A 22,917-nucleotide genomic window follows, 5' to 3' on the forward strand; every position below is an offset into this window, starting at 1 on the left:
CTGCATTCTCTGAGAGAGCCATTGTAAATCATTACATTATAAATCAACAACGGTAAATGCTTTCTTTGGAAATAAAGACTAACAAGTCACAATTATTTATTATTTATAACCTGTCTTCTAACAAGGACTTGAAAGAAAGAAAATGAAGGCAATAAGAGCCTAAGTAGTATCCCAGCACGGACCCAGGGGAAAACAGTGCAAATAAATATATACCCTTTGCTAGGCACTGGGACATATACATTGTATGAGTCTCCTTTTTTTAATTCTCACAACTAAGCTGAGATAGAAAACACTGCTTTCCTCGTTTTACACAAGAGAAAACTAGAGTTTGGAGATCTAATCTAGGATGGAGCCAGCATATTAATATCCAGGGTCTAACTTCAGTCTCTGCTCTTAATCACAATGCCACCCTGTCTGGGAAAACACAGAGTACCTCAGATACAGAATGACAACTAGCCATGTCAGATGAACCAAGGCCTTCACTGTGAACATTTCCATAAAATAAAAAAATAATTTTAAATCCCTAAGGACAAAAGACTCCTTAATGAAATCACAAACATATCTGTGGTTGTGGAATTTATGTCCATGATCACTGGTGTAGCTGAAAAATTGACATTCTGATGTATTCAGGAAAACCTCTGATAATGTAGACTATATTTCAACAGCCAAGTTTGGTAGAAAATTTTCTTTCCAGTGATGCCAATAACGTGGGAGGCCCTGGGGGGGGTTGAAGGCCCTAATAATTTCTCTTCCACTTCTCAGCTAGCTAAGATGCCCACCCTCCAAGCCCTCTCATTGTTCTGGCCTCTTAGAAGCAGCTGCCCTTCTGCAGGAAAGGCAGGAACTTGAATGGCTCCAGGTCAGAAGTGAGAGGATCCTCTGAGCCTGGTGAGTAATCCATCAAGCAGCTTGCCCAGGACACCGGTTCTAGGGAAATCTGTTGTCATTAAATAGTGTGCACCTTAAATTAGGGATGGCCCATGCCAGAGAGATCTGTACCCTTCGTGTACAGATTTATGTCATGTTTATCACTCTAAAATTCACTTCTCAAAAGAAGCAAAGTTCCCTACTGCATCTGAGAGTTGTACTTTATTTAAAAACACATGATGGAGGTTACATTGGGTTGAAACATGTGATATAAAATTTTACAAGTCTGGTCAATCTACCAAAAACAAAAGACAGTAATAACAAAGAATACTTCTAAAATTATTTTTGAAGAGTTAAATCACTGAAATAAATGGTTTCCAAAACTGATAGTAAAAAAGAAGAGAAAATAAATAACCATGTTCTAGTAACCTAATTGGAAAAATAACTGCATTGTCCATTTCCTTTATATTCATATTTTGTAAAACAATTTAAATAGAAAATATTCCATCTTTGAAAAACTAAAATCACTTGTCTGAAGTGTATTTTTGTTACGTGTGAGGATAACAGTTAATTCCTATACACTGAATAGGAGTGAAGAGAGAAACACAGGGTCCAAGAAAGAAACTGAGGCAGCAAGGAGACAGGGACAGAGAATGAAGTCAGAGTGTGGTTCGGTTGTGCCGAATTCAAACCCTGTGTCCAAAAGGCAAGAGAATAACACCAGAAGATAATCTCAGTGCTGTTTCACTGCTTCTGCATTTTGTCAAATGCCTTCTGATTGACTAAAAAGTACAAGTTACTTGGAACAATCTCTGCAGGAACTGGTACTCTGCTTTTTCCTACAATGACTGACTGGCAAAGGACAACTCACAGATCAGGTAGCAATCTGAATTGCAGTAATACCTCCAGAGCTACTGCTACAGCAGGTCAGGCAAAATGTTGTAGGAATGTGGGTAGGAATGTCCTGCTGCTCCAGATGGCTGCTGCAGCTAAGGGCTCATAGTGGCACAGAAGGGTGAATGGAATGCACAATGGTAATAAAAGAGCTCCTGGGCTTTCGCCTAAAGGCTACTCACCTGGGCGAGTCTATTTACCTATGTACTTTTATAAAACTCAGAACCTAACCTGAAGATCCTGATTTACTACATCAGGATGGCCTTATAGCTCCCTATAAGACCAGCGAGGTTTAAGAACCACTCATAGACCCAAGTGCCCAGGCCTAAAGAGTCAGAACTGCCTCCTGGCTTTCATGACAGTCAAATACACCCCAATACAGGCAAGAAAATGTTTGTCATCTTCAGGTCAAAGACTTTCCCTTTCTTCTTGCTAGCACATGACTGATACAAATGACAGCTTTTCCTTGGCAAAAAAAATGAAAGCAACCTCTCATGCAATACTTCCCAGATAAGGCTATTAATGTGCTTTCTAATTTTAAAGTTGAAGCAACCTTAGGGTCATGAGTTCTTCTGAGTCAAGGGAAATGGAAAGAGGATGATACTTGATGCCAATGTTTTCATAGCAGTTTACCTAAAGAGTAAATAGACTCTTGAGTTTTCTTCTTCTGTTAATGTCTGATACCCAGGTTCACTTTAGAGATATTTGAGTGTTGAAGGACCAAACAACCAAATGATTTGTTAGCTTTGTTAGAGCAGTAAAGTATTTGATTTCAGACAACTGATACAAGATTTAAAAAAAAAAAAAAAGCCAACTGTTACCAATTTTGAACACCGAACTGATTCTCTGTCAATACTTAGAATGATTTAAAACTACTATTATTTTTATTTTCAGAGAATAAGCTTACCTAAATCAAAATCCTTTTTAGGAAAGTATAACTCAATTTTTAAAAGAATGCAAAGGTTTTTAAAGTTATAAATAACAATATTGATGACCTGCCATTTTACATTGCCTATCCTATTGTCAGAAGATATAACTAACTGATAAATTAAAGAAATTATTCAAATCCACTGTTGAATTAAGAAAAACAGTAATAGCTATAAGTAATAAACTATAAGACTTCAGATCCTAGAAAGTACAATTTTGAATTCACGTTAAATTCTTAGATATGCTTTTACTGCACAGCTCACTGAACAACTCGGGAAGATACTTTTGTTCATTTACTTCCATTGAACTCATTAAAAATTTCACTGGAAACAAATTTCTCAGAGAGAGAACAAAAAGAAGTAAATGATTGCATCTGGTCAACAGAAACCAGGACCATGAAATAACAAAGTGTGTAGAGAGGAAGAATGATTTATGCTTAATCTTCTGGAGGTTTGCATAATTTGATCATTGTAAACACTATCTTTGATGTTTCATGAGGAAGCCAGTATCAGCTTTCCTTCTCAATAGCTTAGTGATACACACTATACCTTACTGATAGATTCTTATTCTGACCTTTCCAAAAGTGCCTCACTGTTAAGAAAAGCAACTACAGTTAAGGAAAATTTTAAAAGAAAAGAACATCTGAGTTGTTTTAAAGGACCTTGTGTTGAAACATGCAGCTCATTGCAATGGAAGAGAAATAAGTCAGTATCTACTTTCCCTTTCAATAGCTTAGTGATGCACACTGTACCTTACTGATAGATCCTTTATATTCATTACATCTTACAGCAAGTGACAACTATCCAAACTGTCATCATTAAATACTGTTTATTAACTAGATGACATACCCAACTGAACTTTTTTAAAGATAAATGACTTTTTAATCAGGAAGCTATAAAACTTCAAAAGTGATATGCAAATGTTAATGTGTATGAGATAGGTCCAATAGTTTTTGTTGAAAACTTTGGTTTTCTTACATCTGAAAAAGAATTTTAGGCACTGAAAGGACTAAGAAACACATGGATATTTTCTAAAATGAAAACAGCATATTGTCATCATTATCACTGGCAGTGAAGAGGGAAATCCCCATTCCTTTGAGCTTCTCCTTGGGCTAGACAGGAAACCAGAACAGTATCAGATGGTTGATAGAGGAACATTCAATTTACTAATATAGGCATGGAGAATTTAGATGGCTATAAATGCTAAAGTAAAATGGGGCAAGCCAGGGGTGTGTGTGTGTGTGTGTGTGTGTGTGTGTGTGTGTGTGTCTCCGATGTAAAGGATCTGGCACATCAAAAGGGTGGAAAGGCTTCACATAATAATGAGAGGATGACATTATCTTTACTGAGAGTACAAAGATTACTCAGCTAGAGAAGACATCTTTATTGATAACCTATACCTGGATGGTACTGCTAAACTGCATCAGTAGCAATTCTTCAATTAGAGAAAGGGGAAAAGAACCAAGACAAGAATAAGTTTCTCCTTTGCTTTTGTGACAGTCACTGCTTTTAATTTAAAATAATCTGCATTCTTTAAATAATAAGAACAGATTTTCCCAGTCCCACAGGGGCTAGGTTTTATTTACTAAGGTGGCACTTACTGGAAAAGGCCTAGGCCTACTATGAACATATTAAGAAATGCCTTTCTGACCCTTTTGGAGAGAACAAACCTACACTATACAAGGAGAAGATATGAAAGTGCAGTATTTGAAAATACTGCTTGACTAAAAATCAATATTTTGGATAGCAATAGAAAGTAAGCTGTGGGAAGACAGGCATCTTATTTCTATTTTATTCCTGAATGAATGGATACGAGGAAGTCCACAGCAATGGCATAAAATCTATGATGCTCAATGGAAATACAAAAAGATGCAGTGTCTAACTTGTCAAAGATCTCTAAATTATTCTATCTAGGAGAAGACGCTATATATTTATCATTTTTTGTTTACTTTTTTTTAGCATGACAGTTTTTAAAAATTATGTTCCTCTGGAGACAGAACTGAGAGTATAGTACTTATTAACAGAGTAGTTTTGATTAAGAGATGAAACTATTCAATTTCTGATACGCCAACATCCTGAACTCTCTCTTATTAATGAGTACATCCACACAGAATGGAAGGATGACAGCATAAGTGGAGACAACAATGATACCACCTTTCAATGCTTTGCCTAAGTGACAATAAAAGACATGTAAGTTTCCCTGAACTACACAAATACTTATCCTGCACTGGGCAAGGGGCAGGGAACATAGAAATGATGAGAGGGGAAAGTGTAATCTTCAGAGAATGAGCTACCAAGGGCAGTATCATTAATAATTTCTTTGTTTATGCCAGATCATCTTATAAAATAAATGACATTGAAAACTAAAGAAGTCCTTGAGAGGTGGGTTGTTATGCATGACTAACTTATTCAGTAGGGAATTTAGGAAAATTAAATTAATCTGAATTCCCGACAGGCCACAGGCATAGCACAGAGGAATACAGGAGACATGACCAGAATCCTACAAAAAGAACACTAAACAGAGGAATAGGAGGGAAAAACATTGTACTGTTTAAGTGAAACGAGACAAGTAGCCTGGATGGTGCATAGAGATAAAGGGAAAGAGAAAGTCAGTTTTGAATCCATTCACTCTATGAGTCTTCAGTATTCTGCCACTCAAGATTGTAATGATGTCCTAATTTACAATTCCAAAAATAATTGGGAATTGTATGGCTCTTAAAATGCTGCAGAGAGGGGAAAATGTGTATCACTTCTATCCTGGATATTTGCAGCACGAATAGTTATTTCTTTGCTTCTTTTACTATAACTGATATCTGCCTCCTGGTGGATTTCTTAAAATCTTTCCTATTAATAACTTTGCCCAAACTCTAAAGCAATTATTTGTGTTTTGGTTTATTGTTTTTTAATGTGACACACAGTATGGTCAAAGAGATAGTAAATCACAAAATCTGATTAATACCAAAGTGACAAAAATTCCAATTTTTATGCACCTGCTAGAAGATTCAAATGGTGGAGAAAGCGGGGCTGAAAGCATCAGTGCCTTTCTACAGGAGGCCCCAGGGAAGGTCACTGTGGGTCACTGATGTACAGACACCCACAGTGAAATCTGTGCCAGCAAGTCTAGACACAGCAGGAAGCGCTCCGGGCCATATGGAATAGTTGATATTGCCACGATCCAAGGAGGATCTCTGAGTGCCTTCTTCGTCTATTTTTGTTCTCAAAAGGAGCCATACTCATGGACATCTGTCTGGTCAGACTTTTTCCCCTAAAATGTTGCATTACTTTGGCAAGGTAACAAGTTTTATGTTAGTTTTATAAAAGTTTTCAACAGAGATCTATTTCAACATTCACAACAATAAACATCCCTAATTTATATAAAAATACAAAGGCTAAACTTGTAGCAACACACTATAATAAGTTGTAAATGATGTATGAAATAAGAAATTTGTAGCACATTGCTCAGAGAATTAAGAAACCCTGTCTACTCTCTTAACTGTTATGCATTACAATACAAACAAAAGAATATTAGCATTTTCCCTAGTATGGCTGAATGACTATGATCCCTGAAAATTCACTCTGAGAGCTCTTGAAACATTTTTCCAGGGACTGAGTTTTTTCCAAAGAAAAGTTATTTAACTTCCTTTAAAAAAAATTTAAAGGTTGTTCAATCATGTCAGTCTCTGAAGAGACGTATTGGAAGTTATGGTTGTCATTTCTTTGATTCTCCTCATAATTTGATAAGATGCCCAATTTTCTTGTTCTTCGCCAACTGTGTTGTTTCAGTGTCCAGCCTCACCATCTCACCAAGCCCTGTCCCTGAGCAACCACAGCAAAAACTGCATAACCTGGGAGCCAGGGTTCGAAACTAACTTCAGGTATCTCCTTTTCATTCAGCCCATAATAAACTCAGTAATCCTATTCTTTATCACTAACATGTTTCCTATTCCACTTTTGCTCAAAGACTGCTTACCTTGTTCTTGCAATGCATTTTCAGTACTAAATGTACCTTTCTTCTCTTTTGCTCTCCAAATGAGCACAAGTAATAGGAAAAAAAATGGCAACTGATCTTATTTCCACTTAACTTTAAGAGATCAAGGTCACAAACCTAATCTCCCTTTTCCATCCTACATTCCATGCCCATTTCACTGCCCTCACCTCCCTTCCTCCTTTAGTCTAAATAACTTGCTTTTTCAAAGCAGATCCCTTTATTTATGCCCTAGTTCTCACTTGTCTTTTACTCCAGATTATACAATTGAGTCTCTAGCTGGGTCTCATACCTTTTGCATGGAACAGTTACTCCTATGTGTTTAGGCAAAGAGTGAATATAATGGTTAAGGCAATATGCCTTTCACGTGACTTAGAGTATCCTCTCATTAGGAAGGATAAACTTAGGTTAATTCAGAGTTTTGGGGGCTAGCAGATACAGGCTAGTCCTTAAACATATAAAATATTTTATCTCAGAATACTAATCTTCTAAAAGTGCCTGTTTTCTTTCTATACGAGTCAATGCTTTCTGCTTTACTGGTAGTATTATTATAATAATGTATGTGTTATATAATAGCAACTGTTCCAGACCATTAGGAAAATGAGCCTCTTTGAATTTTGTCAAATATACTAACCCAAAATATTATTAGTTCAATTGAACTTGGGGATATTATTCTAGACAGAATGGCATCCAGACCATCTATAGGACTAGTGAGTAGATCAGACAGATAAGCCTTCTTTAAAAAGACTAGGAAAAAATGCCTGCCCTTATTTATTTATTTATTTTTGCCCACATGCCTAAAGCCTAAGTAAGTTTTACACAGGTGATTCATTAGTGATACCCAACACAACCTAAACACAAACCAAGAAACACTATACCTACCACAGGAAATTAGCAATTTATTCCACTTCGCCTTTTATTTTTTTTGTTGCTTTTCCCCCGTTCCTGTTGATGTTTTAAAACAAACCATCTCCCTGATGCTACTCTATCTGTCTACTAGTAAGTCTAAGTCTTACATAGTTATAATATCATATGCTTTTAAAAAGTAAAAAGAATTCCTTGGAATATGTGATTTCTTTAAGAATTCAAAACCAAATGCCATATATCATTTTTGTCCATGGTAAAATTTATTTCTTGTTTAGGCTTTTAAAAAATTATCATCATTACAGTAGATTGACTAATTACCTGGTAGTAAGTTTAAAGTTTATATACAATGTTATTTGTCTTCCAATAACCTCAAGAGGAAAGAACTACTATTATCCTCATTTACCAGGTAAGTTAACAACAATAAAAGACCTGAGTTAACATGCCCTGATGTAGCTCATAAAGACAGTGCCAAAATATAAACATGGGTCCTCTGACTTACTTACTTTTCTCTTTTGGTAGCTGCACAAAATACAGAAAGAATGTGTAATATTCACTATTCTTTTTTTTTTTAAGTGACAGAATAGGAATGACATACTGAAAGGAAGGTAATGATAACCAGCATGACATTTATATACAAGTGAAGCAATTCAAGAAAACTGGAGCGTTTACTGTATAAGAAAAAATACATAACTTCAGTAAAGTATGTGACTAAGGTATCAGGACAAATTAAACGTTATCTGCACTTAATTACCAGGAAAGGACTTTTTGGATTTCATGCCCAGGATAAGACCTGTGTCCCGTATTTCCTTCACTTCTATTCAGGTAAAGCACCACCAGGCTGCTAGTTCCTCAAGTAAAAGCCCCTGCCAGCAGCTCGCACACCCGAGCAGACGTACATGCTAAGCTGCACGCACTGGTAACCTTCAGGTCCTGTTCACCATTCTCTCTGAGAATGAAACAGACCAATGGATTAGTCCTGAAACAAATTTATGACTTAAATTCTGAAGGCTTAGAATCCATCAGCTAACAAATAAAAAAAATGGTTAAGTGCAGTCATCAACAAGTGAACTAAGTTGTCTTCACTTGTTCACACACTTTACAGCCTTTTCTATGTTAATGGACAAACATTAACACAAGGTAAGGATGAGCAGGCACCTCCACAGCTGCACAGCCTATACAAGTATAAACACTGTGATTAACCTACTACCAAATAGTGCAACAGACCACTGAAGTGTTAGACAAAAGAGGCACTGGTGGCATACAATGTTAATTTCTTTATATTCAAACACCCTGATATTCTCATATACCTATACCTGGTTATGTGCATCCATAGCCTCTCCTTGCTCTGGTCCATGGCTAAGCTCCCCACCTGAAATACAAGGCTATCTCCTTCCTGATCCTCCTAAGGGACCTTGATCCAGTCAAGACTTACTTCTCATTGAGTGCCTGTCTTTGCTGCATATTTCTAGTCAGTTCTTAACAAGCTCAATCCTGCAGTTTCTTTAAAGCAAACACCCTCCAAAGGGCTATGTGATTACTATACACTGACTAGTGTAGTAATCAAGAATAAAATTCGGGCCTCCCTGGTGGTACAGCGGGTTAAAGCACAGCACTAAGAAGCTAAAGCCACTTCCACATGAGTTTGATCCCCGCCTGCCATGGAGGTGACCACATGGCATGGCAGAACTGTCCTGACCTACCCGCTGCTCCCCTCAGAAGTGTACTTCGTCGATCTGCCTGTTCTGCTCCCCACTCTGTCTGCTGAATCCTCTCACCACCCCTGCACCTCTGGCTTGTACCACAGTTTGTATGCACAAAGAAATCTTTAAAAAATAATAAAATTCAAGAGTAAAATTGAATGTTATAAATAATGAAAGTAATGAGAAGGGGCACAGAGATTTAAAATATTGATAACTGATGAGATAGCATATTAAAAAACCAGCTCCACTATCAGCTGTGTGACCTTGGTAAGTTACTAATCACTCTTTACTTCAGTATTCCCATCTATTAAAAATATGGGGTGAATAAAGAATCTACCTCATAGATTCTCATAGACTGTTAACAAGGGTAAGTAAATTAATACATTTTAAAGAACTTAGAACAGTGCTTGGCCCATGGTAAATATCACATGTGTTAGTTAAACGAATCAAATAAAATTACAGATGCTATCTAGGGAAATAATTCTCTGTTTTCTAATGTGAACTGGGGAAATCACAAACTTTCAATCAGATAAATGTTTTCCAAAAAAATATTTCACTCACATGAAATTTAATTTGACACACTCATTCTTCTTATTAAATTACCATTTATAGTGAGAAATTATATCAAGACTGTACAAAACTAAATAAAAAATGCTATTTTTACTGATAGTTGAGGCCAATGTAGCTCTCTACATGCAGGGGCTCTGGGCTACAACTGTTACAGTAACAACTGAGAAGAGACTAGGCAAGAGGCACAGGGCAGGTGTAGGTTAACAAGAGGCTGCCAGAACATGTCAGGATTTTTACCAACACAGCAAGAAGGGTCCTAGAACATTCTGGGCTACCTTCAAGCAGAAATTGTTTTGAGATCAAGTTAGTGTGCATTCTAAGTACGAAACAGCTGCACTGACAATTTAAGTTTTGGTCAAGAAGCGTACCCTTCCTGGTGATGAGTAAATACTGTGCCTTTTATTGTTTCACTGGTGAATCAGAGGAGGGACATTTTCACCTGCAGCCTCATCACCTGTTGCATTTGACATCTCCAAGTACTGAATCTAAGATTTTGATCACTGACACATAGTGCAAGGTGATGCTACTTTGCATCAGAATAATTTGCATTCTTACACAGTTTGAGATGGGTTTAATGTGAGAAATCTAATTCCATACCATAAAATATTTCTGAGAACTTGTATCTGTTTCAGTATCAATGTTATCATATGTAATGTTTAAGACTTATTATTATGACTGTATTATAACTCTGGCCAATAAACACTGCTTAGCTAGGGAAGCTTTCAGACATGTACTTAAGCATTTAAGGAGGAATGAGGTTGAAGCCTATAGGTCCATGATGAGAGGGCAGGCCTTGGGGCCAAAGGCTGGCCAGCTCCTCTGCTTTCCTCTTGTTAGTATGTCTGCTAGGTCAGAGACACGAACCTCTGTGTCTTCAATTTCTCACCCATGAAATCCACGCTGCTAATATATTTAAAGCATTTAGAATAAATCTGTCAAATGATTAGTGCTCAAGAAATGCTATTTTTTGTTAAAAAGGGAAGTTTAAAAAAAGTCCTAATCAATTGTCTATGTTGTAAGAGGAGTAAACAACTACCTTTCCTAGTTCCAAACCTGAAGGTTTACACATATTGGTTGACTCGTCCATCTACACCTAGACAGGTAAATTCCTCTTGATTTGTTCAAGAAAAAAATTATAAAAATCATACTTAGGGGTCCTCCCTGGTTGCGCAGCGGGTTGAAGCACAGCACTAAGAAGCTTAAGCCACTTCAGCATGAGTTCAGTTCCCGACTGCCCCAGAGGAGAACCACATAGCATGGCAGACCTCTCCTGACCTGCCCGCCCGCTGCTCCCCTCAGCAGTGTACTTCGCCGATCTGCCTGTTCTGCTCCCCTGTCTCTGGTGAATCCTCTCACCCTCCGCATCTCTGCCTTACATTTATAATATCTTTTTCTGAGATGATGCAAACACTTTACACTCACTAGGTGTGCCTGGCAGACACAATGAAGGAAGACAAGTTCACCACTTTCGAGAGAAAGGAAAGGATGGAGGTATGAGATAAGCTCAGGGAAAATGTAGAGGCTAGAATTCACCCCAGTTTTCACACCTGTGCATCTGCTTTCAATAACCAACAGGGATGGTGCCCCGTGCAGTGTAAAGCAAAGTCACTCAGGGCACAGTTTTGAACACTCTAAAAAAACAATTGATGTGCTTCCTGAGGTCTAAACAAAAGTGTATCTGAGACTTTGCACATTCCATTCAGTTTACTAAATATGTTAGTGTCATATAATAGTATAACCTTTTTGTTAGACTAAATTATAAAGATATCAAATTCTCTGAAACACTTCAATAAGTAAGCAAGAATCACCTCTAAATGGGCTTTCACATCTAAGGCAAATGCTCAGATGTCACTAGGATCAGATTTTTGAGTTTCTACTTTTCCATTTGAGTAGTGCTCATTTGTGATGGGGAAGAGATTTTCTAACCCATGGATTCATTTTTTCCAACCAACTATAAGGTAGATTTTGAAACTGCATTATCTGAAACTGCATTATTTGAAACTGTTATGTCCATGCCTCATCAATTCTGTCTTTGCTGAACAAAAACACCCCTTAAGTTCTATGGAAACAACCCATCATCACTTACTAGTAAGTGAGGTCTAACCAAGTATTTCCTGGCTATAAGTTCATTAAAACACAAACTTCACTCAAATTTCTTAGAGAAGTCTATTCTTACCAGAAAATAAATATTCCATGATCATTCTGTGTTTGTAGAACAACATATGTGGCTCAATGTTACTTAAGACTGTCATGTTTTAGTAAGCATTAGTCTTTAAAGTTGGGTCATTATGATTTGTGTGCTATAATTTAATTCTAAGTACAAATTAAAAATTTTAAATGTAAAGGATGATTTGCATTACAAAGTTTCAATAAGACTGGAGAATTTTGGATAACCATCAAAATATCAACTGTATGTTTTTCCTAAACACTGAAATTTCTACAAGGGAACTGTAAGGGGTAGGATACAGAGAGAATTGAGAGAGAAGAAAAAAGGTGAAAATGGTATAATTTCACAGCTCAGAATCCCTAATGGAAAGCTTCCAAGTATTGAGTTGTCCCTTGTTATCATTTGATTCAGACAGGATAAGAATATAATAGCTTTGAAAATTCCAAAAATATGATGAGTTAGCCGTAATAAACAAATTTTAGACTTCTTGCATAATCAATACAAAATATTGCAAACAAATAACAGACATGCTATCAATGTCATACTTTCACTTAATAAAAATCACTGAGGTTTCATAGCCCCCTTGTGAGTTTTCAGAGCTTCCCAGGCACTACCCTATCTATCACAGCTGGAAATCTCCACTAGGCAGCTTCACAATCCACAGATTTCTACAGATGAGAAAACTGAGGTGGAGTGAGGGAAAAACATACAAGGTTATATATTCTATAGTGAGGCAATTACAAATATCTACCATTGCAACATTAAGAAATTCAGACATGCAAACACTACACGACATACACTTCAGCGACATCTTTAAAGACAGAGCACCCAACGCCACAATAGTGAAGGCAAAGATAAATAGATGGGACTACATCAAGTTAAAGAGCTTCTGTACAGCAAAAGGGACATTACTAAAAACAGACAGATCACTAATTGGGAAAACATTTTCTCACACAAAAGTAGTGATAAAGGACTAATCACAAAAATATATGGAGAACTGATGAAACTCAACAAAACTAAAGTAAACAACCCCATCAAAAAATGGGCAGAAGAGCTAAAAAGACACTTCTCCAAAGAGGAAATGCAGATGACCGACAGGCATATGAAAAAATGTTCAACATCACTCGTAATAAGGGAGATGCAAATTAAAACCACAATGAGATACCACCTCACCCCAGTGAGAATGGCATATCTTCAAAAACTAACAACAACAAATGTTGGTGAGGATGTGGTGAAAAAGGAACTCTCCTGCACTGCTGGTGGGAATGCAAACTAGTACAACCACTATGGAAAACTGTTTGGAGGTTCCTCAAACTGCTGAACATGGAGCTTCCCTACGACCCAGCAATCCCACTCCTACGTATCTACCCAAAAGACACAAAAATACTGGTTGAAAAGATACCTGTACCACCATGTTTATTGCTGCTTTATTTACAATTGGAAAAACATGGAAGCAGCCCAGATGCCCAAAAGTAGATGACTGGAAAAAAAGGTGTGGTACATATACACAATGGAATATTACTCAGCAACCAAAAAAGAAAAACACATCTCTTGCAGCAACTTGGATGGAACTGGAAAAGATCATGCTTAGTGAGATAAGCCAGAAAGAGAAAGAAAAATACTGGATGCTTTCACTCATAGCAGGAGTATAATGGACAGGGGGAAAATAACAAAAATAATGAACAACCATATACCAGAGGCATTTTGTGGGGGTGGAGTGGGGAATGGGATCAAAAATGGGGTGGGGAAAGGGAAATGCACGGGATTATGGTGATGGCACATGGGTGACTTGGTGATGGGAAACCCGCAGGGTTGGAAAAAAAAATGTACAAAATGATGTAAAAATAAACTTTTCTTAATAAAAAATAAATTAAATAAATTAAAAAAAAGAAATTCAGACATGGCTCCATGTTCAGTTACCTGATTGGCCGATTCTCTTTACTGTCGTAGAGAGAGAAGACGACCTCAAGCTCCTCTCCCAGGTTGGAACACATGAGGCTCTTCATCTGTACAAAGAGGTGGTGACTGCTGGCCTGCACGGGGGTATCTTTCTTCCGATGTCGATGTTCCATCTGAATGACACCCACCCCCAACAAAAACATGGTCAGCGTGGACCCAACAGCCTACTTGACTGTGATAGTACAGGGGTACTATGCTGCTTTGCAACCATCTAGGCTGGGTAGGTTTATATTCAGTACTTAAGGAAAAGATAATTTTGGACCCTTTGGTAGATTTTTATAAGCCTTTAATGCTGAATCAGGAGAAAGACCAGCTTTTTCTCTCTGTACTTTTCTGGATGTCTCCTCTTTATGTAGTCATCATTGTTGTTGGCATAGTCGTTGTACTGCCTCGGGGTGGTGCTGCTCTAATACCTCCTTGCTCCTTGGCAAGGTGCCCCCTATGTCCATATACACATGCTCAGTGCTGTCTGGGCCCAGGTGTCCATAATTACAGGTGCCCGTGCAAGACCACAGGTGCTGGTCACAGAGGCTAATGGCAGGAAGGCATAAAAAAGCCTGATAACTTCATTTACCCTACCTGATATATATTTTGGTAAATAGCTGGATGTTAAATTCTACATTTTATTCCCATTTCTAAAATATAAAGTATGAAGTTTGCACATCATCCAGGAAACTAGCTTTGAGAATCTGTTCTTTAATCATTAATGTTAAATGATACCAATTCACTGAGTAGATTCAGGCAACATAAAGTTCAAAGGATTCCATTTCTCCTTTATCATCCCAGAGTGAGAACAAATTATTAGTCATCTTTTCAAAAATCACACAAAATTATACCTAACCTTCATTTTGCTGATGGTAGCTGAACAATGCAGCTATGACTGTGCACTTGTCATCATTAAAAACTCCTTTTAAAGTACACTAAATTGCAAAATTCAGGTAGCTTTCTGGGGTACTCAGCCACTAAACTAAGGTTTCCAACATTCTTGGGGCTCTGGAAAGGCATGCCTGCAGCAGCCAGTGAAATAACCAATGAGGTAGCCAAAGGTAAGAATAGCACCTTCTCTCCATATAACAGCCTAAGCTTCTTCCCCTAAGAAGCAGGACCAGGTGAAAAAGGAATTTAAATTTACTTTAGAGTGAGGGGGCAAATGAACTCATCCATGATTCCAGAGTTGAGAACATGGGGGAAGGGGACTCATTCACTCAGCACACGTAAATGGTAAGCAACTATTATTATGTGTTGAGCAGTAGGAACACCATCATGAGTAAAAACAGGCAATCTCTACCCTCTTGGAGCCAGGAGTTACAGACATCAACAAAATTCTCGCATTAAATGTCTACCCGCACATGTAATGAATGAAGAGGAAAAACCAGATTTTCAAGAACACCTTAGGTGAGGGGATTTGACTTGCGGCTGGGAAAATGGCCGTTTAGCCAAAAGCTGAAGAGTGAGGGCAATTATCAACCATTGTGGACAGCTGCTCCTACTTACTGTGAAGGAGCAGGTTTTCTCCCTAATCCACTAGATTGCTACCCCCACCCAATAAAACAGAATAAAAACACCTGGTAATGTCAAAATGATATAAGTGTTCCTAAACATACACTCATATTTTTTTTACTTGGACCAGTTATTAACAGTTCAAGGAGCAGCTAGTTCTTTTTTATACTTTGAAAGGCACTGATTCTGGGTCAGACATGGGAGAAATAAATGCACAGGCTGCTTCTTAACAGATGCTAAGAATATGGAGATTATGGCTTTCACAATAGAGTACTCATGAGGTAAACTCTTTTAGATCACTTGACATTTAAAACAGAAAAAGTTCAGGGACTTGAATGCCACAGCAATGGAGCCATAGGCTATGCTAAGCTCATTTCTACATTAGCCATCTATTCATGTTGTTAGGGGGAAAGGATGTCCTAAAGGAACTCTGCAGAGTTTCCTGGACTCCACCCCCTACTCTGGCTTTCTGGACTCTACCCCCTACTCCAGTGATTGGAAACTACAACTCCCAGCAATACCAAGGAGAGAACTACAGGGACCCAAGGGTGGAGCTAAGCAGGCATTCCGGGAATTTAGGGGATATATAAGGGACCATTTTAGATGCACTCTCTCTCCGGACTGTGTGGCTGGTGGCTATCAGTGTGTTACTGGAGTTCCAAGTCAATCAAGCTGGTAGGATGTTCTAGTTAACTTGTATCTCTCTCTCTTTCTCTTTCCCTGGGTTGTTCCTTTTCCTTTCCCCTTTTTGTAAATAAACCCATTATTGACCCTTTTTGTGTGTGCCTGCAGTACAATTAAATTTTAAGTGTGCGGGTGAGGACCCACAGACAGGCAGCCCAGTTCACACTGGATTGCCCTGTTACAGTGTTTCTACACAAAGTTCAGCAACTGCTGACTGGCCAGTTATGATGTCATCTAAACTGATCATTGCAGTAACTTAAAAACAACAGCATTTGGCCAGGCATTCATATTGTAACTTTAACTACTCAAGGGAGAAAAACAGTTACAAAATGTAGTTAATTAAATGTACATATAGTTTCTATAGACTTAACAGGCAGACTGGACAACTCTCCTTAAAAGTGTAAAGTACATGTTTTTCAAAGTAGACCTCAGCACCTTATGGTACATGAATGCCATAATTACCCAAAAATCTACCTGCAAAGAAATGTTCTAACTATAGATAAAAGCATAAGTCTGCCTTGTTTTATAGAAAAGTTGCTCTGTTTTGTGCTTTTCACATTCTTTCTGCTGGGGTGAAAGAAGCATCAAACATTCGTAAGACTACACTTTTAACTCACAAGCTTTTCCCCCAAAACTCACTTATTTAATGATTTACTTCAAAGTTCAGAATAATACAGTGCAAATTACTGTGAAGAAATGAATGAATCCTAATTGCTAGATCTGGAGAAAGAGATTCAAAGATCTTATGAAATGAATGGGCCTCCAGGAGGCATATGGTGTTTCCTTCAAACACACAAGATTCTGAGCATACATCACGACTTCATTGAAACTGAGGGAAAAGCTCCCTCACTCATGCAAAGAATTCAATATATGTAGATCAGTGGTTTTCAACCCTGGCTGCACTTTAAAACTACCAAGAGAGCTTTTAAAAAATACTTATGTCCAGATCTTATTCCAGAATAATTAAATTAGAATTTCTAGGGGCTGGGGTCTCAAACAGTAGCAGCTTTAAAAGCTCCCAGGGTGATTCAAATGTGCAATGAGGATTGAAAGTTACTGATGGCAATCATATGCAGAGAGATGCAGATCACAGCTGACCGAAAATGTATTATTGCATCTTTTGTATAATTAGTGCCTTGCAGCCTTCAGTCCTTGCATGCATGCCAGTTTATAAGCCTGACTGATTCTGCCTTTAATATATGTGACACGAGTCCTCACAACTTGCACACTCTGGCCTATATATCCCCTCTCCTCACTTACCTCCATACAGGTTGGAGGTGGATTTGGACTTAAAAGTTATGATAACTTGTTCATCTCTTGGTAATTCACCATTTTGGGGGAACTGCTAAAAACATCTCTGTAGGGTAAATGAAAATGATCAGGATTTTTCTGCCCTCCCACCATGAGCATCAATAATAGACACTTTGTGGTCTTACACAGGTGCCTGATGGTGCCACCTGGAGAGTGGTGTGGGCGTGCGTGAGTGGGCGCACCTGAGCTCTGACACCAAGCATACAAGGGCGGCGTCACAGAGATGGGGCAGTAGAGGACAGGAGGTAGAATGAAGTGGAGAACACAAGAGAAGGCCAGAGAGCCCAGAAAGTAAAGATTCACCCTGAAGAGTAAAGATTCATTGGGGGCAGAGGGGTGGAGGGAGGAGCGGAAGGGGGAGCTAGAAGGCCTGCAGCTGCCTGGTCCCTAGGTCTCCCTGCCTGTTCTGCACCTGGTTGCCTTACCACAAATGGTGTACAAACATCATTAAAGGCCTTAAAAAAAAAAGCCAGTGAGGGCTCCAGGACCCATCCTTTACCTGTCTGCCCAGATCATAGAAAACCTGCTCTGTGCCTTGCTGGGACAACCTGAAATTATTAAGATACAAAAATCTAAAATCTAAAATCACACATAAACTATAATTTGGTAGTGTAACAGAAAAACCACCTCTGAAATAATTTTGTTACAAAGGCACCCACCAGTTCTTCTACATGTGCTTGTAGTGTAAATAGACCCTAATTAGGAAAACACTTTTCCAAAGCTTTATCTAAGTGATGCAAATTTTTAATCTTCCTATAATGCACTAATTACTGAATGAATCATCTATACCAGGGAGTCTCAGTTTCAACACTATTGACAAGTTGGGCTGGGTATTTCTCTGTTGTTGTGCTGTCCTAAGCTTGTGGGATGCTTAGCAGATCCTCCAGCCAGACGCCAGCAGGATCTCTCTCTTCCCCCAAACATCATTATCCCCAGTTACGATAATCAAAAATCTGTTGATGTTGCCAAATGACCTCAGAAGAGTGAAATCACCTCTTTCTGACATTTGCTGGTTACCAGTTGGCAACTGGTTTATCAACTAAGGATCACAAAGTGAACACCTACTCACCTAATGTGATCTTATAAAACCATAAATGATTCCTAAAAAGATTATCAGGGGATCCAGTCAATGAAGTTCTCATTATGTATAGAACAACTGAGATGTGGAATTTGGCACTAATCCGAACATTCCAACTGGACATATGCTAACACTGTGTATTTTAGCACAATTTGCAGCTCAGATGAGTACAATTAGGCGAGAAAGATCTGCTAACAAGGCTAGCAAAAACCCAAAGGCAGACTTTCTTTACTAATGGTGCAAAATGGATTCAGTAAGATGCAAACACTGTGTTTCAAATATGATACAGCGAAGATGTAGTAAAAGAAGAGAAGCAGCAATGACTTATCAAACAGCCTGTGTTGGGGCATTTCACCTCCCTGCCATGGTAAGTGGCAATAAATCACCAAGACAACAGGAGTTGGTGGCAGTGCTTGCCAATGCTGCCAGGTGAAGTCAACACAATGAGTCACTTTACATTGCATGAAGAAAAGACCTGGGCTACAGAAAAGCTGGTCATTGCTAAAGTGAAGACGTAACTAGGAGCTTCACTTCATCTGAACAAGAACAAGTCCTTCTAAAGCTTATAATCATCTAGGTTTCTCTTGCTTGAACTGTTGAATGATTTAAAAACAGCAAACTGCAGCCACTACTGAGGAACAATTAAATTTTCGTATAAAGTCACAATGTCTTATTTTCTTCACCTATAAACTGAAAGCTTTAGATTAGGGTTTGAGCTACTAAACACTAGAAACCCCCTCCAATGGCAGTCATTGCTAATCAATCACAGTCCAGATGAGACCTCAGAATCTTAAGTTAGTACTGCTGACAGATACCATTAACAAATAGGAAAGATGTTAGTGAAAAGAACAGTTAAAACTCAATGCATGCAAAGCCAAACCAAACTAGAGAATAAAAAGCATTTGTGTCAGACATTGTTAGTTGCTTATCAAACATCCCGAGTTAAATATGTCATGTGACTATGTGAGATGGAAATCCATGTATTGTGTGGAATTTCCAGAAAAGCCCATTAAAGTAATTGAATCAGCTCTGAGGAACCTTGCTTCATCCTGCTGGAAAGATGTAATGGTTAGAGCTCTTGCAGCTCTACTATATTCCTAAGTATCCTTAATGATGGCAGCCAAGCACTGCACAGCATACAGATAAGCAGTGTATTAATTTTGACACCACAAAACCACAAACAAGCTTAGAACTTCCTGTTTCTGGACTTGCCTATTGTGAGGGAGAATAAATTTCAATCATGTCTAAATTTCTATTTCTTTCACTGAACACAATCAAATCTAATCTTAAGATTGAGCAAACAAGGTATCAATTATTCTTGCCACCTTGATTTTCTAATAAGGATGGAATAAAGATAAGAAAGAAATGAAAATTGAACTCAGTGCTTAAGCATTTTGCAAACATTATTTCTCAAGGGAAGGCATTTTACACATTTTAAAAATTTTATCTTCATAACAAACCTGAGAATTATGTCCCCATTCTACTGATGAAGAAAACTGAGGTTCTGAGAAATTAAGCCATAAACCCAAGACTGCAGAGCCAATCTTGATGGAATTCCAAAAGATAGAATTCAAATCTAGTTGTTTGGGTATATAGCCACATACTATTTTCATAACACTACAGAGACCTCAGAAAAACTATCTTCTTACAAAGTGCATGGCACTGTAAAGAAGTTTCAAACTGAGTGAGATTTTTTTGAAAGGTGAAAGACAAAGTAGAAACTGAATGACATCTGAATGTAGATGTCATATTAGAGGATGTGGCAGCAAATTATAAAGATTTTATATTTTTATAAAAGAAGTAGTAGTGAATTAAAGAACATTCTTTAATTTGGAATATTCTTATTTTGTTCCTTCTTCCTTTCCTGTCTCCTTCCAATTGAATTTTGCTGTGTTCTTGCTAAGGGTCTGATACTCTGCTTGGCTATGTCATCCCATAAAGGTGCATAGCTTAAAAACTTCACTCTCAAAAAGCTCAACATAAAGTGAAGGAAATCCTCTACAAAGGTAAAATTTATTCCAGTTGACATGATGAGGTATAGAGTATCTGAACAGATCAGTGATTAAGGAAAAAGTGACAGAGGTATTAAGAATAGCTTTCTCAAACAGAAAAAAGTCCTAATAGACTTACTGTTAATAGTTTAATTAACATCAAGTGAGTAAATTTTATGCAACCATTATCATAAGGCATATTGCACCAGATCTGGGGAATCTAGAATCTATGCAAGTAATTGGATTTTAACCTACCATGTACCTAGACAAAAACTCAAGTCAATTGTAATGCTATCATAGCACCATAGTCAATTACCTCAGGGTTATTCTCAGGCTTCAGAACTTAGGAATGGATAGGGCTCTGCAAGGGAGAGAGATGGGATGAGAGCAACAGTTGGAAACCAAGGAGGAGAAATTTAAGTCTGTGCGTATCATAATAACAGAGGCAGGCAGAGGGGCGGTAATGCATTGGTGAGTAGTGATTGGCAACCATTAGTCACAGTGTTGTCCTAAAACGACAATGAAGCATGACTTGTAAGGATTTGACTCAACTAGGCAAAAGCAGAAAGATTTGCCAAAGAACTTCCCAGTACGTGGAAGTTGAGGGGTAGTAGAGAACATCATGTCACTCTGACAGTGTCTCAGTTCTGTACTTGGGGCACAGTCACCTTATCTCTCAATTCACTACTCCTTTCAAATTAAACCTGGAACATGCTGTTCTTACAAAATCATGCAAGTATGAAGAGTACCATGGAAACCACAAAATTAGCAGCAAGACAGGGTTCCCTATACTTACCAATCGGTAGAGCTCAGTGATGCTGATGTCCTCTGGATCAACCATTGCATACTCTTTCCTAGGCACTAGGTCCAGGCCCAGTTGTCTAGAAAACAAATTGCAGAAGTTTAGGAGAAAAGTCATTTCGACAGAATATACTTATAATAATTACCTTTACATTTTTTTTAACTTTTTTTTACTTGAAATTAAGACATACCCACCATGCTCATCTCACTTGTCTTTTTTACCCTGTATTACCTATTCCCACAGCAATCAACTTAAGTAGGCTGGACACTGGGTATAAGGTGAGATACAAAAGATGACAACAGTTTGCAAATCAAGACGATGTGGACTGGGATTCTTAGTGTTGTGAGGTGGGTGGGAGGTAGTTTTTGGCACTTTACTATAGAAGCCTTTCCACTTTGGACTGGGATGGAAACTAGAGCTAGACATAGTTTTATCCTAGAAATCAGATTTAAGAAGATTCGACCTGACACCAAAATACCTAGGTATGTTCAGAGCTACTTCATTTCGAACATGTTACTCTTACAACTTGGACACGATTATTACTCATTCCTGCTCAGTTCTGGGATCAGTCATTAGGAGAAAAGGCAGAGGAAAAGAAGGCTGTGGAAGTGGTAAAATCAGGAAAGGCAGGGGAAAGAAATTGGGGCAGCACAATTCCAGCCTGGAGTAACAAATGGCTTAATGTCTTCTGTCAGGTTCATTGTGGTTGACATGTGCTTTGCTGTGCTGAGAAGGGCTACAAGGCTATATATATCACCTCCAATGGCTCATATATGTAACTGACCTGGATGCCTTACCATGGACAGAGGCAAAAGAATAGAATCCTGTCACTTTCCCTCCGGTAACCCTGGCGACATACTCCTCTCCAGGACACCCGCTGAATACTACTGCTATCAATGCTGTACAATCCTATTCATCTTCTTGACTATCCAAGACCATCCCAAAGATTTCACCAGGCCTTTGTAATGCTCTAGTGATGAATGGCAAGATACCAGACCCTCCTCAAGCACATACTCCAGTCTCAGGCTTAATTCTCAAAGGATAAACTGTTCTACATCCCTTCAACATCAAAACTATGTGATGTGGAACTTTTCCTGCATATATCCAGTTATAGAACCACAGCTTATTTTGATTTTAAAACTTAAAAAAAAATGTAAATGACCTCCCCAAAACCTCACTAAAGCTTTCATAAATAGATTTTATTAACTCAGCACCTACTAGTCATCTGACCATTTCCCCTTCCTGAAGCACAGCCCACAGGTAGGCGCATGTTTCAAGGACAAGTAATCCATGGACTGGCCAGCTCTTTATCATGACTGGTATAAAACCCTCAGTCTCAACAGGGAAGTACAGATATAAGCTGTCAATGAGATTCTGTCTTTGAGAATGTGAACCCTGGAAATTCAGATAACATTAGCCAAACATTGACAAAGCTACGTGGAGGGCATCTGACCTGCATCACTGCAGAAGGAGTGAGTAAAGATCAACTCCAGCTGCAGAAGTCCTGGAGTAGGTGTGGGGTCTACAAGCTTCCCGACATTTCCAAATCTCTTTCATAAGGTTTTGTTCTATTTGCGTTGCTTTCTAGAGTCCCACTATGTGAAGTTTTATTTGTT

The 22,917-nt window shown here is 38.3% G+C and overlaps 1 protein-coding gene across 1 annotated transcript in view; it reads right to left on the reverse strand.

Annotated features, from left to right (window-relative positions):
- DOCK4 (dedicator of cytokinesis 4) overlaps window positions 1-22,917 on the reverse strand; it is a 203,777-nt gene that overhangs the window by 166,763 nt on the left and 14,097 nt on the right. Inside the window, exons 6-7 of the mRNA XM_004677162.2 lie at window positions 21,296-21,380; window positions 13,897-14,048 (exon numbers count right to left, since the gene is read on the reverse strand). Of these exons, the coding sequence (XP_004677219.1) occupies window positions 13,897-14,048; window positions 21,296-21,380 (237 nt within the window). The remainder of the gene's footprint in view (window positions 1-13,896; window positions 14,049-21,295; window positions 21,381-22,917) is intronic.

Source organism: Condylura cristata, unplaced genomic scaffold (genome assembly GCF_000260355.1).
Source record: "Condylura cristata isolate star-nosed mole 26May11 unplaced genomic scaffold, ConCri1.0 scaffold00005, whole genome shotgun sequence".
Lineage (NCBI taxonomy): Eukaryota > Metazoa > Chordata > Mammalia > Eulipotyphla > Talpidae > Condylura > Condylura cristata.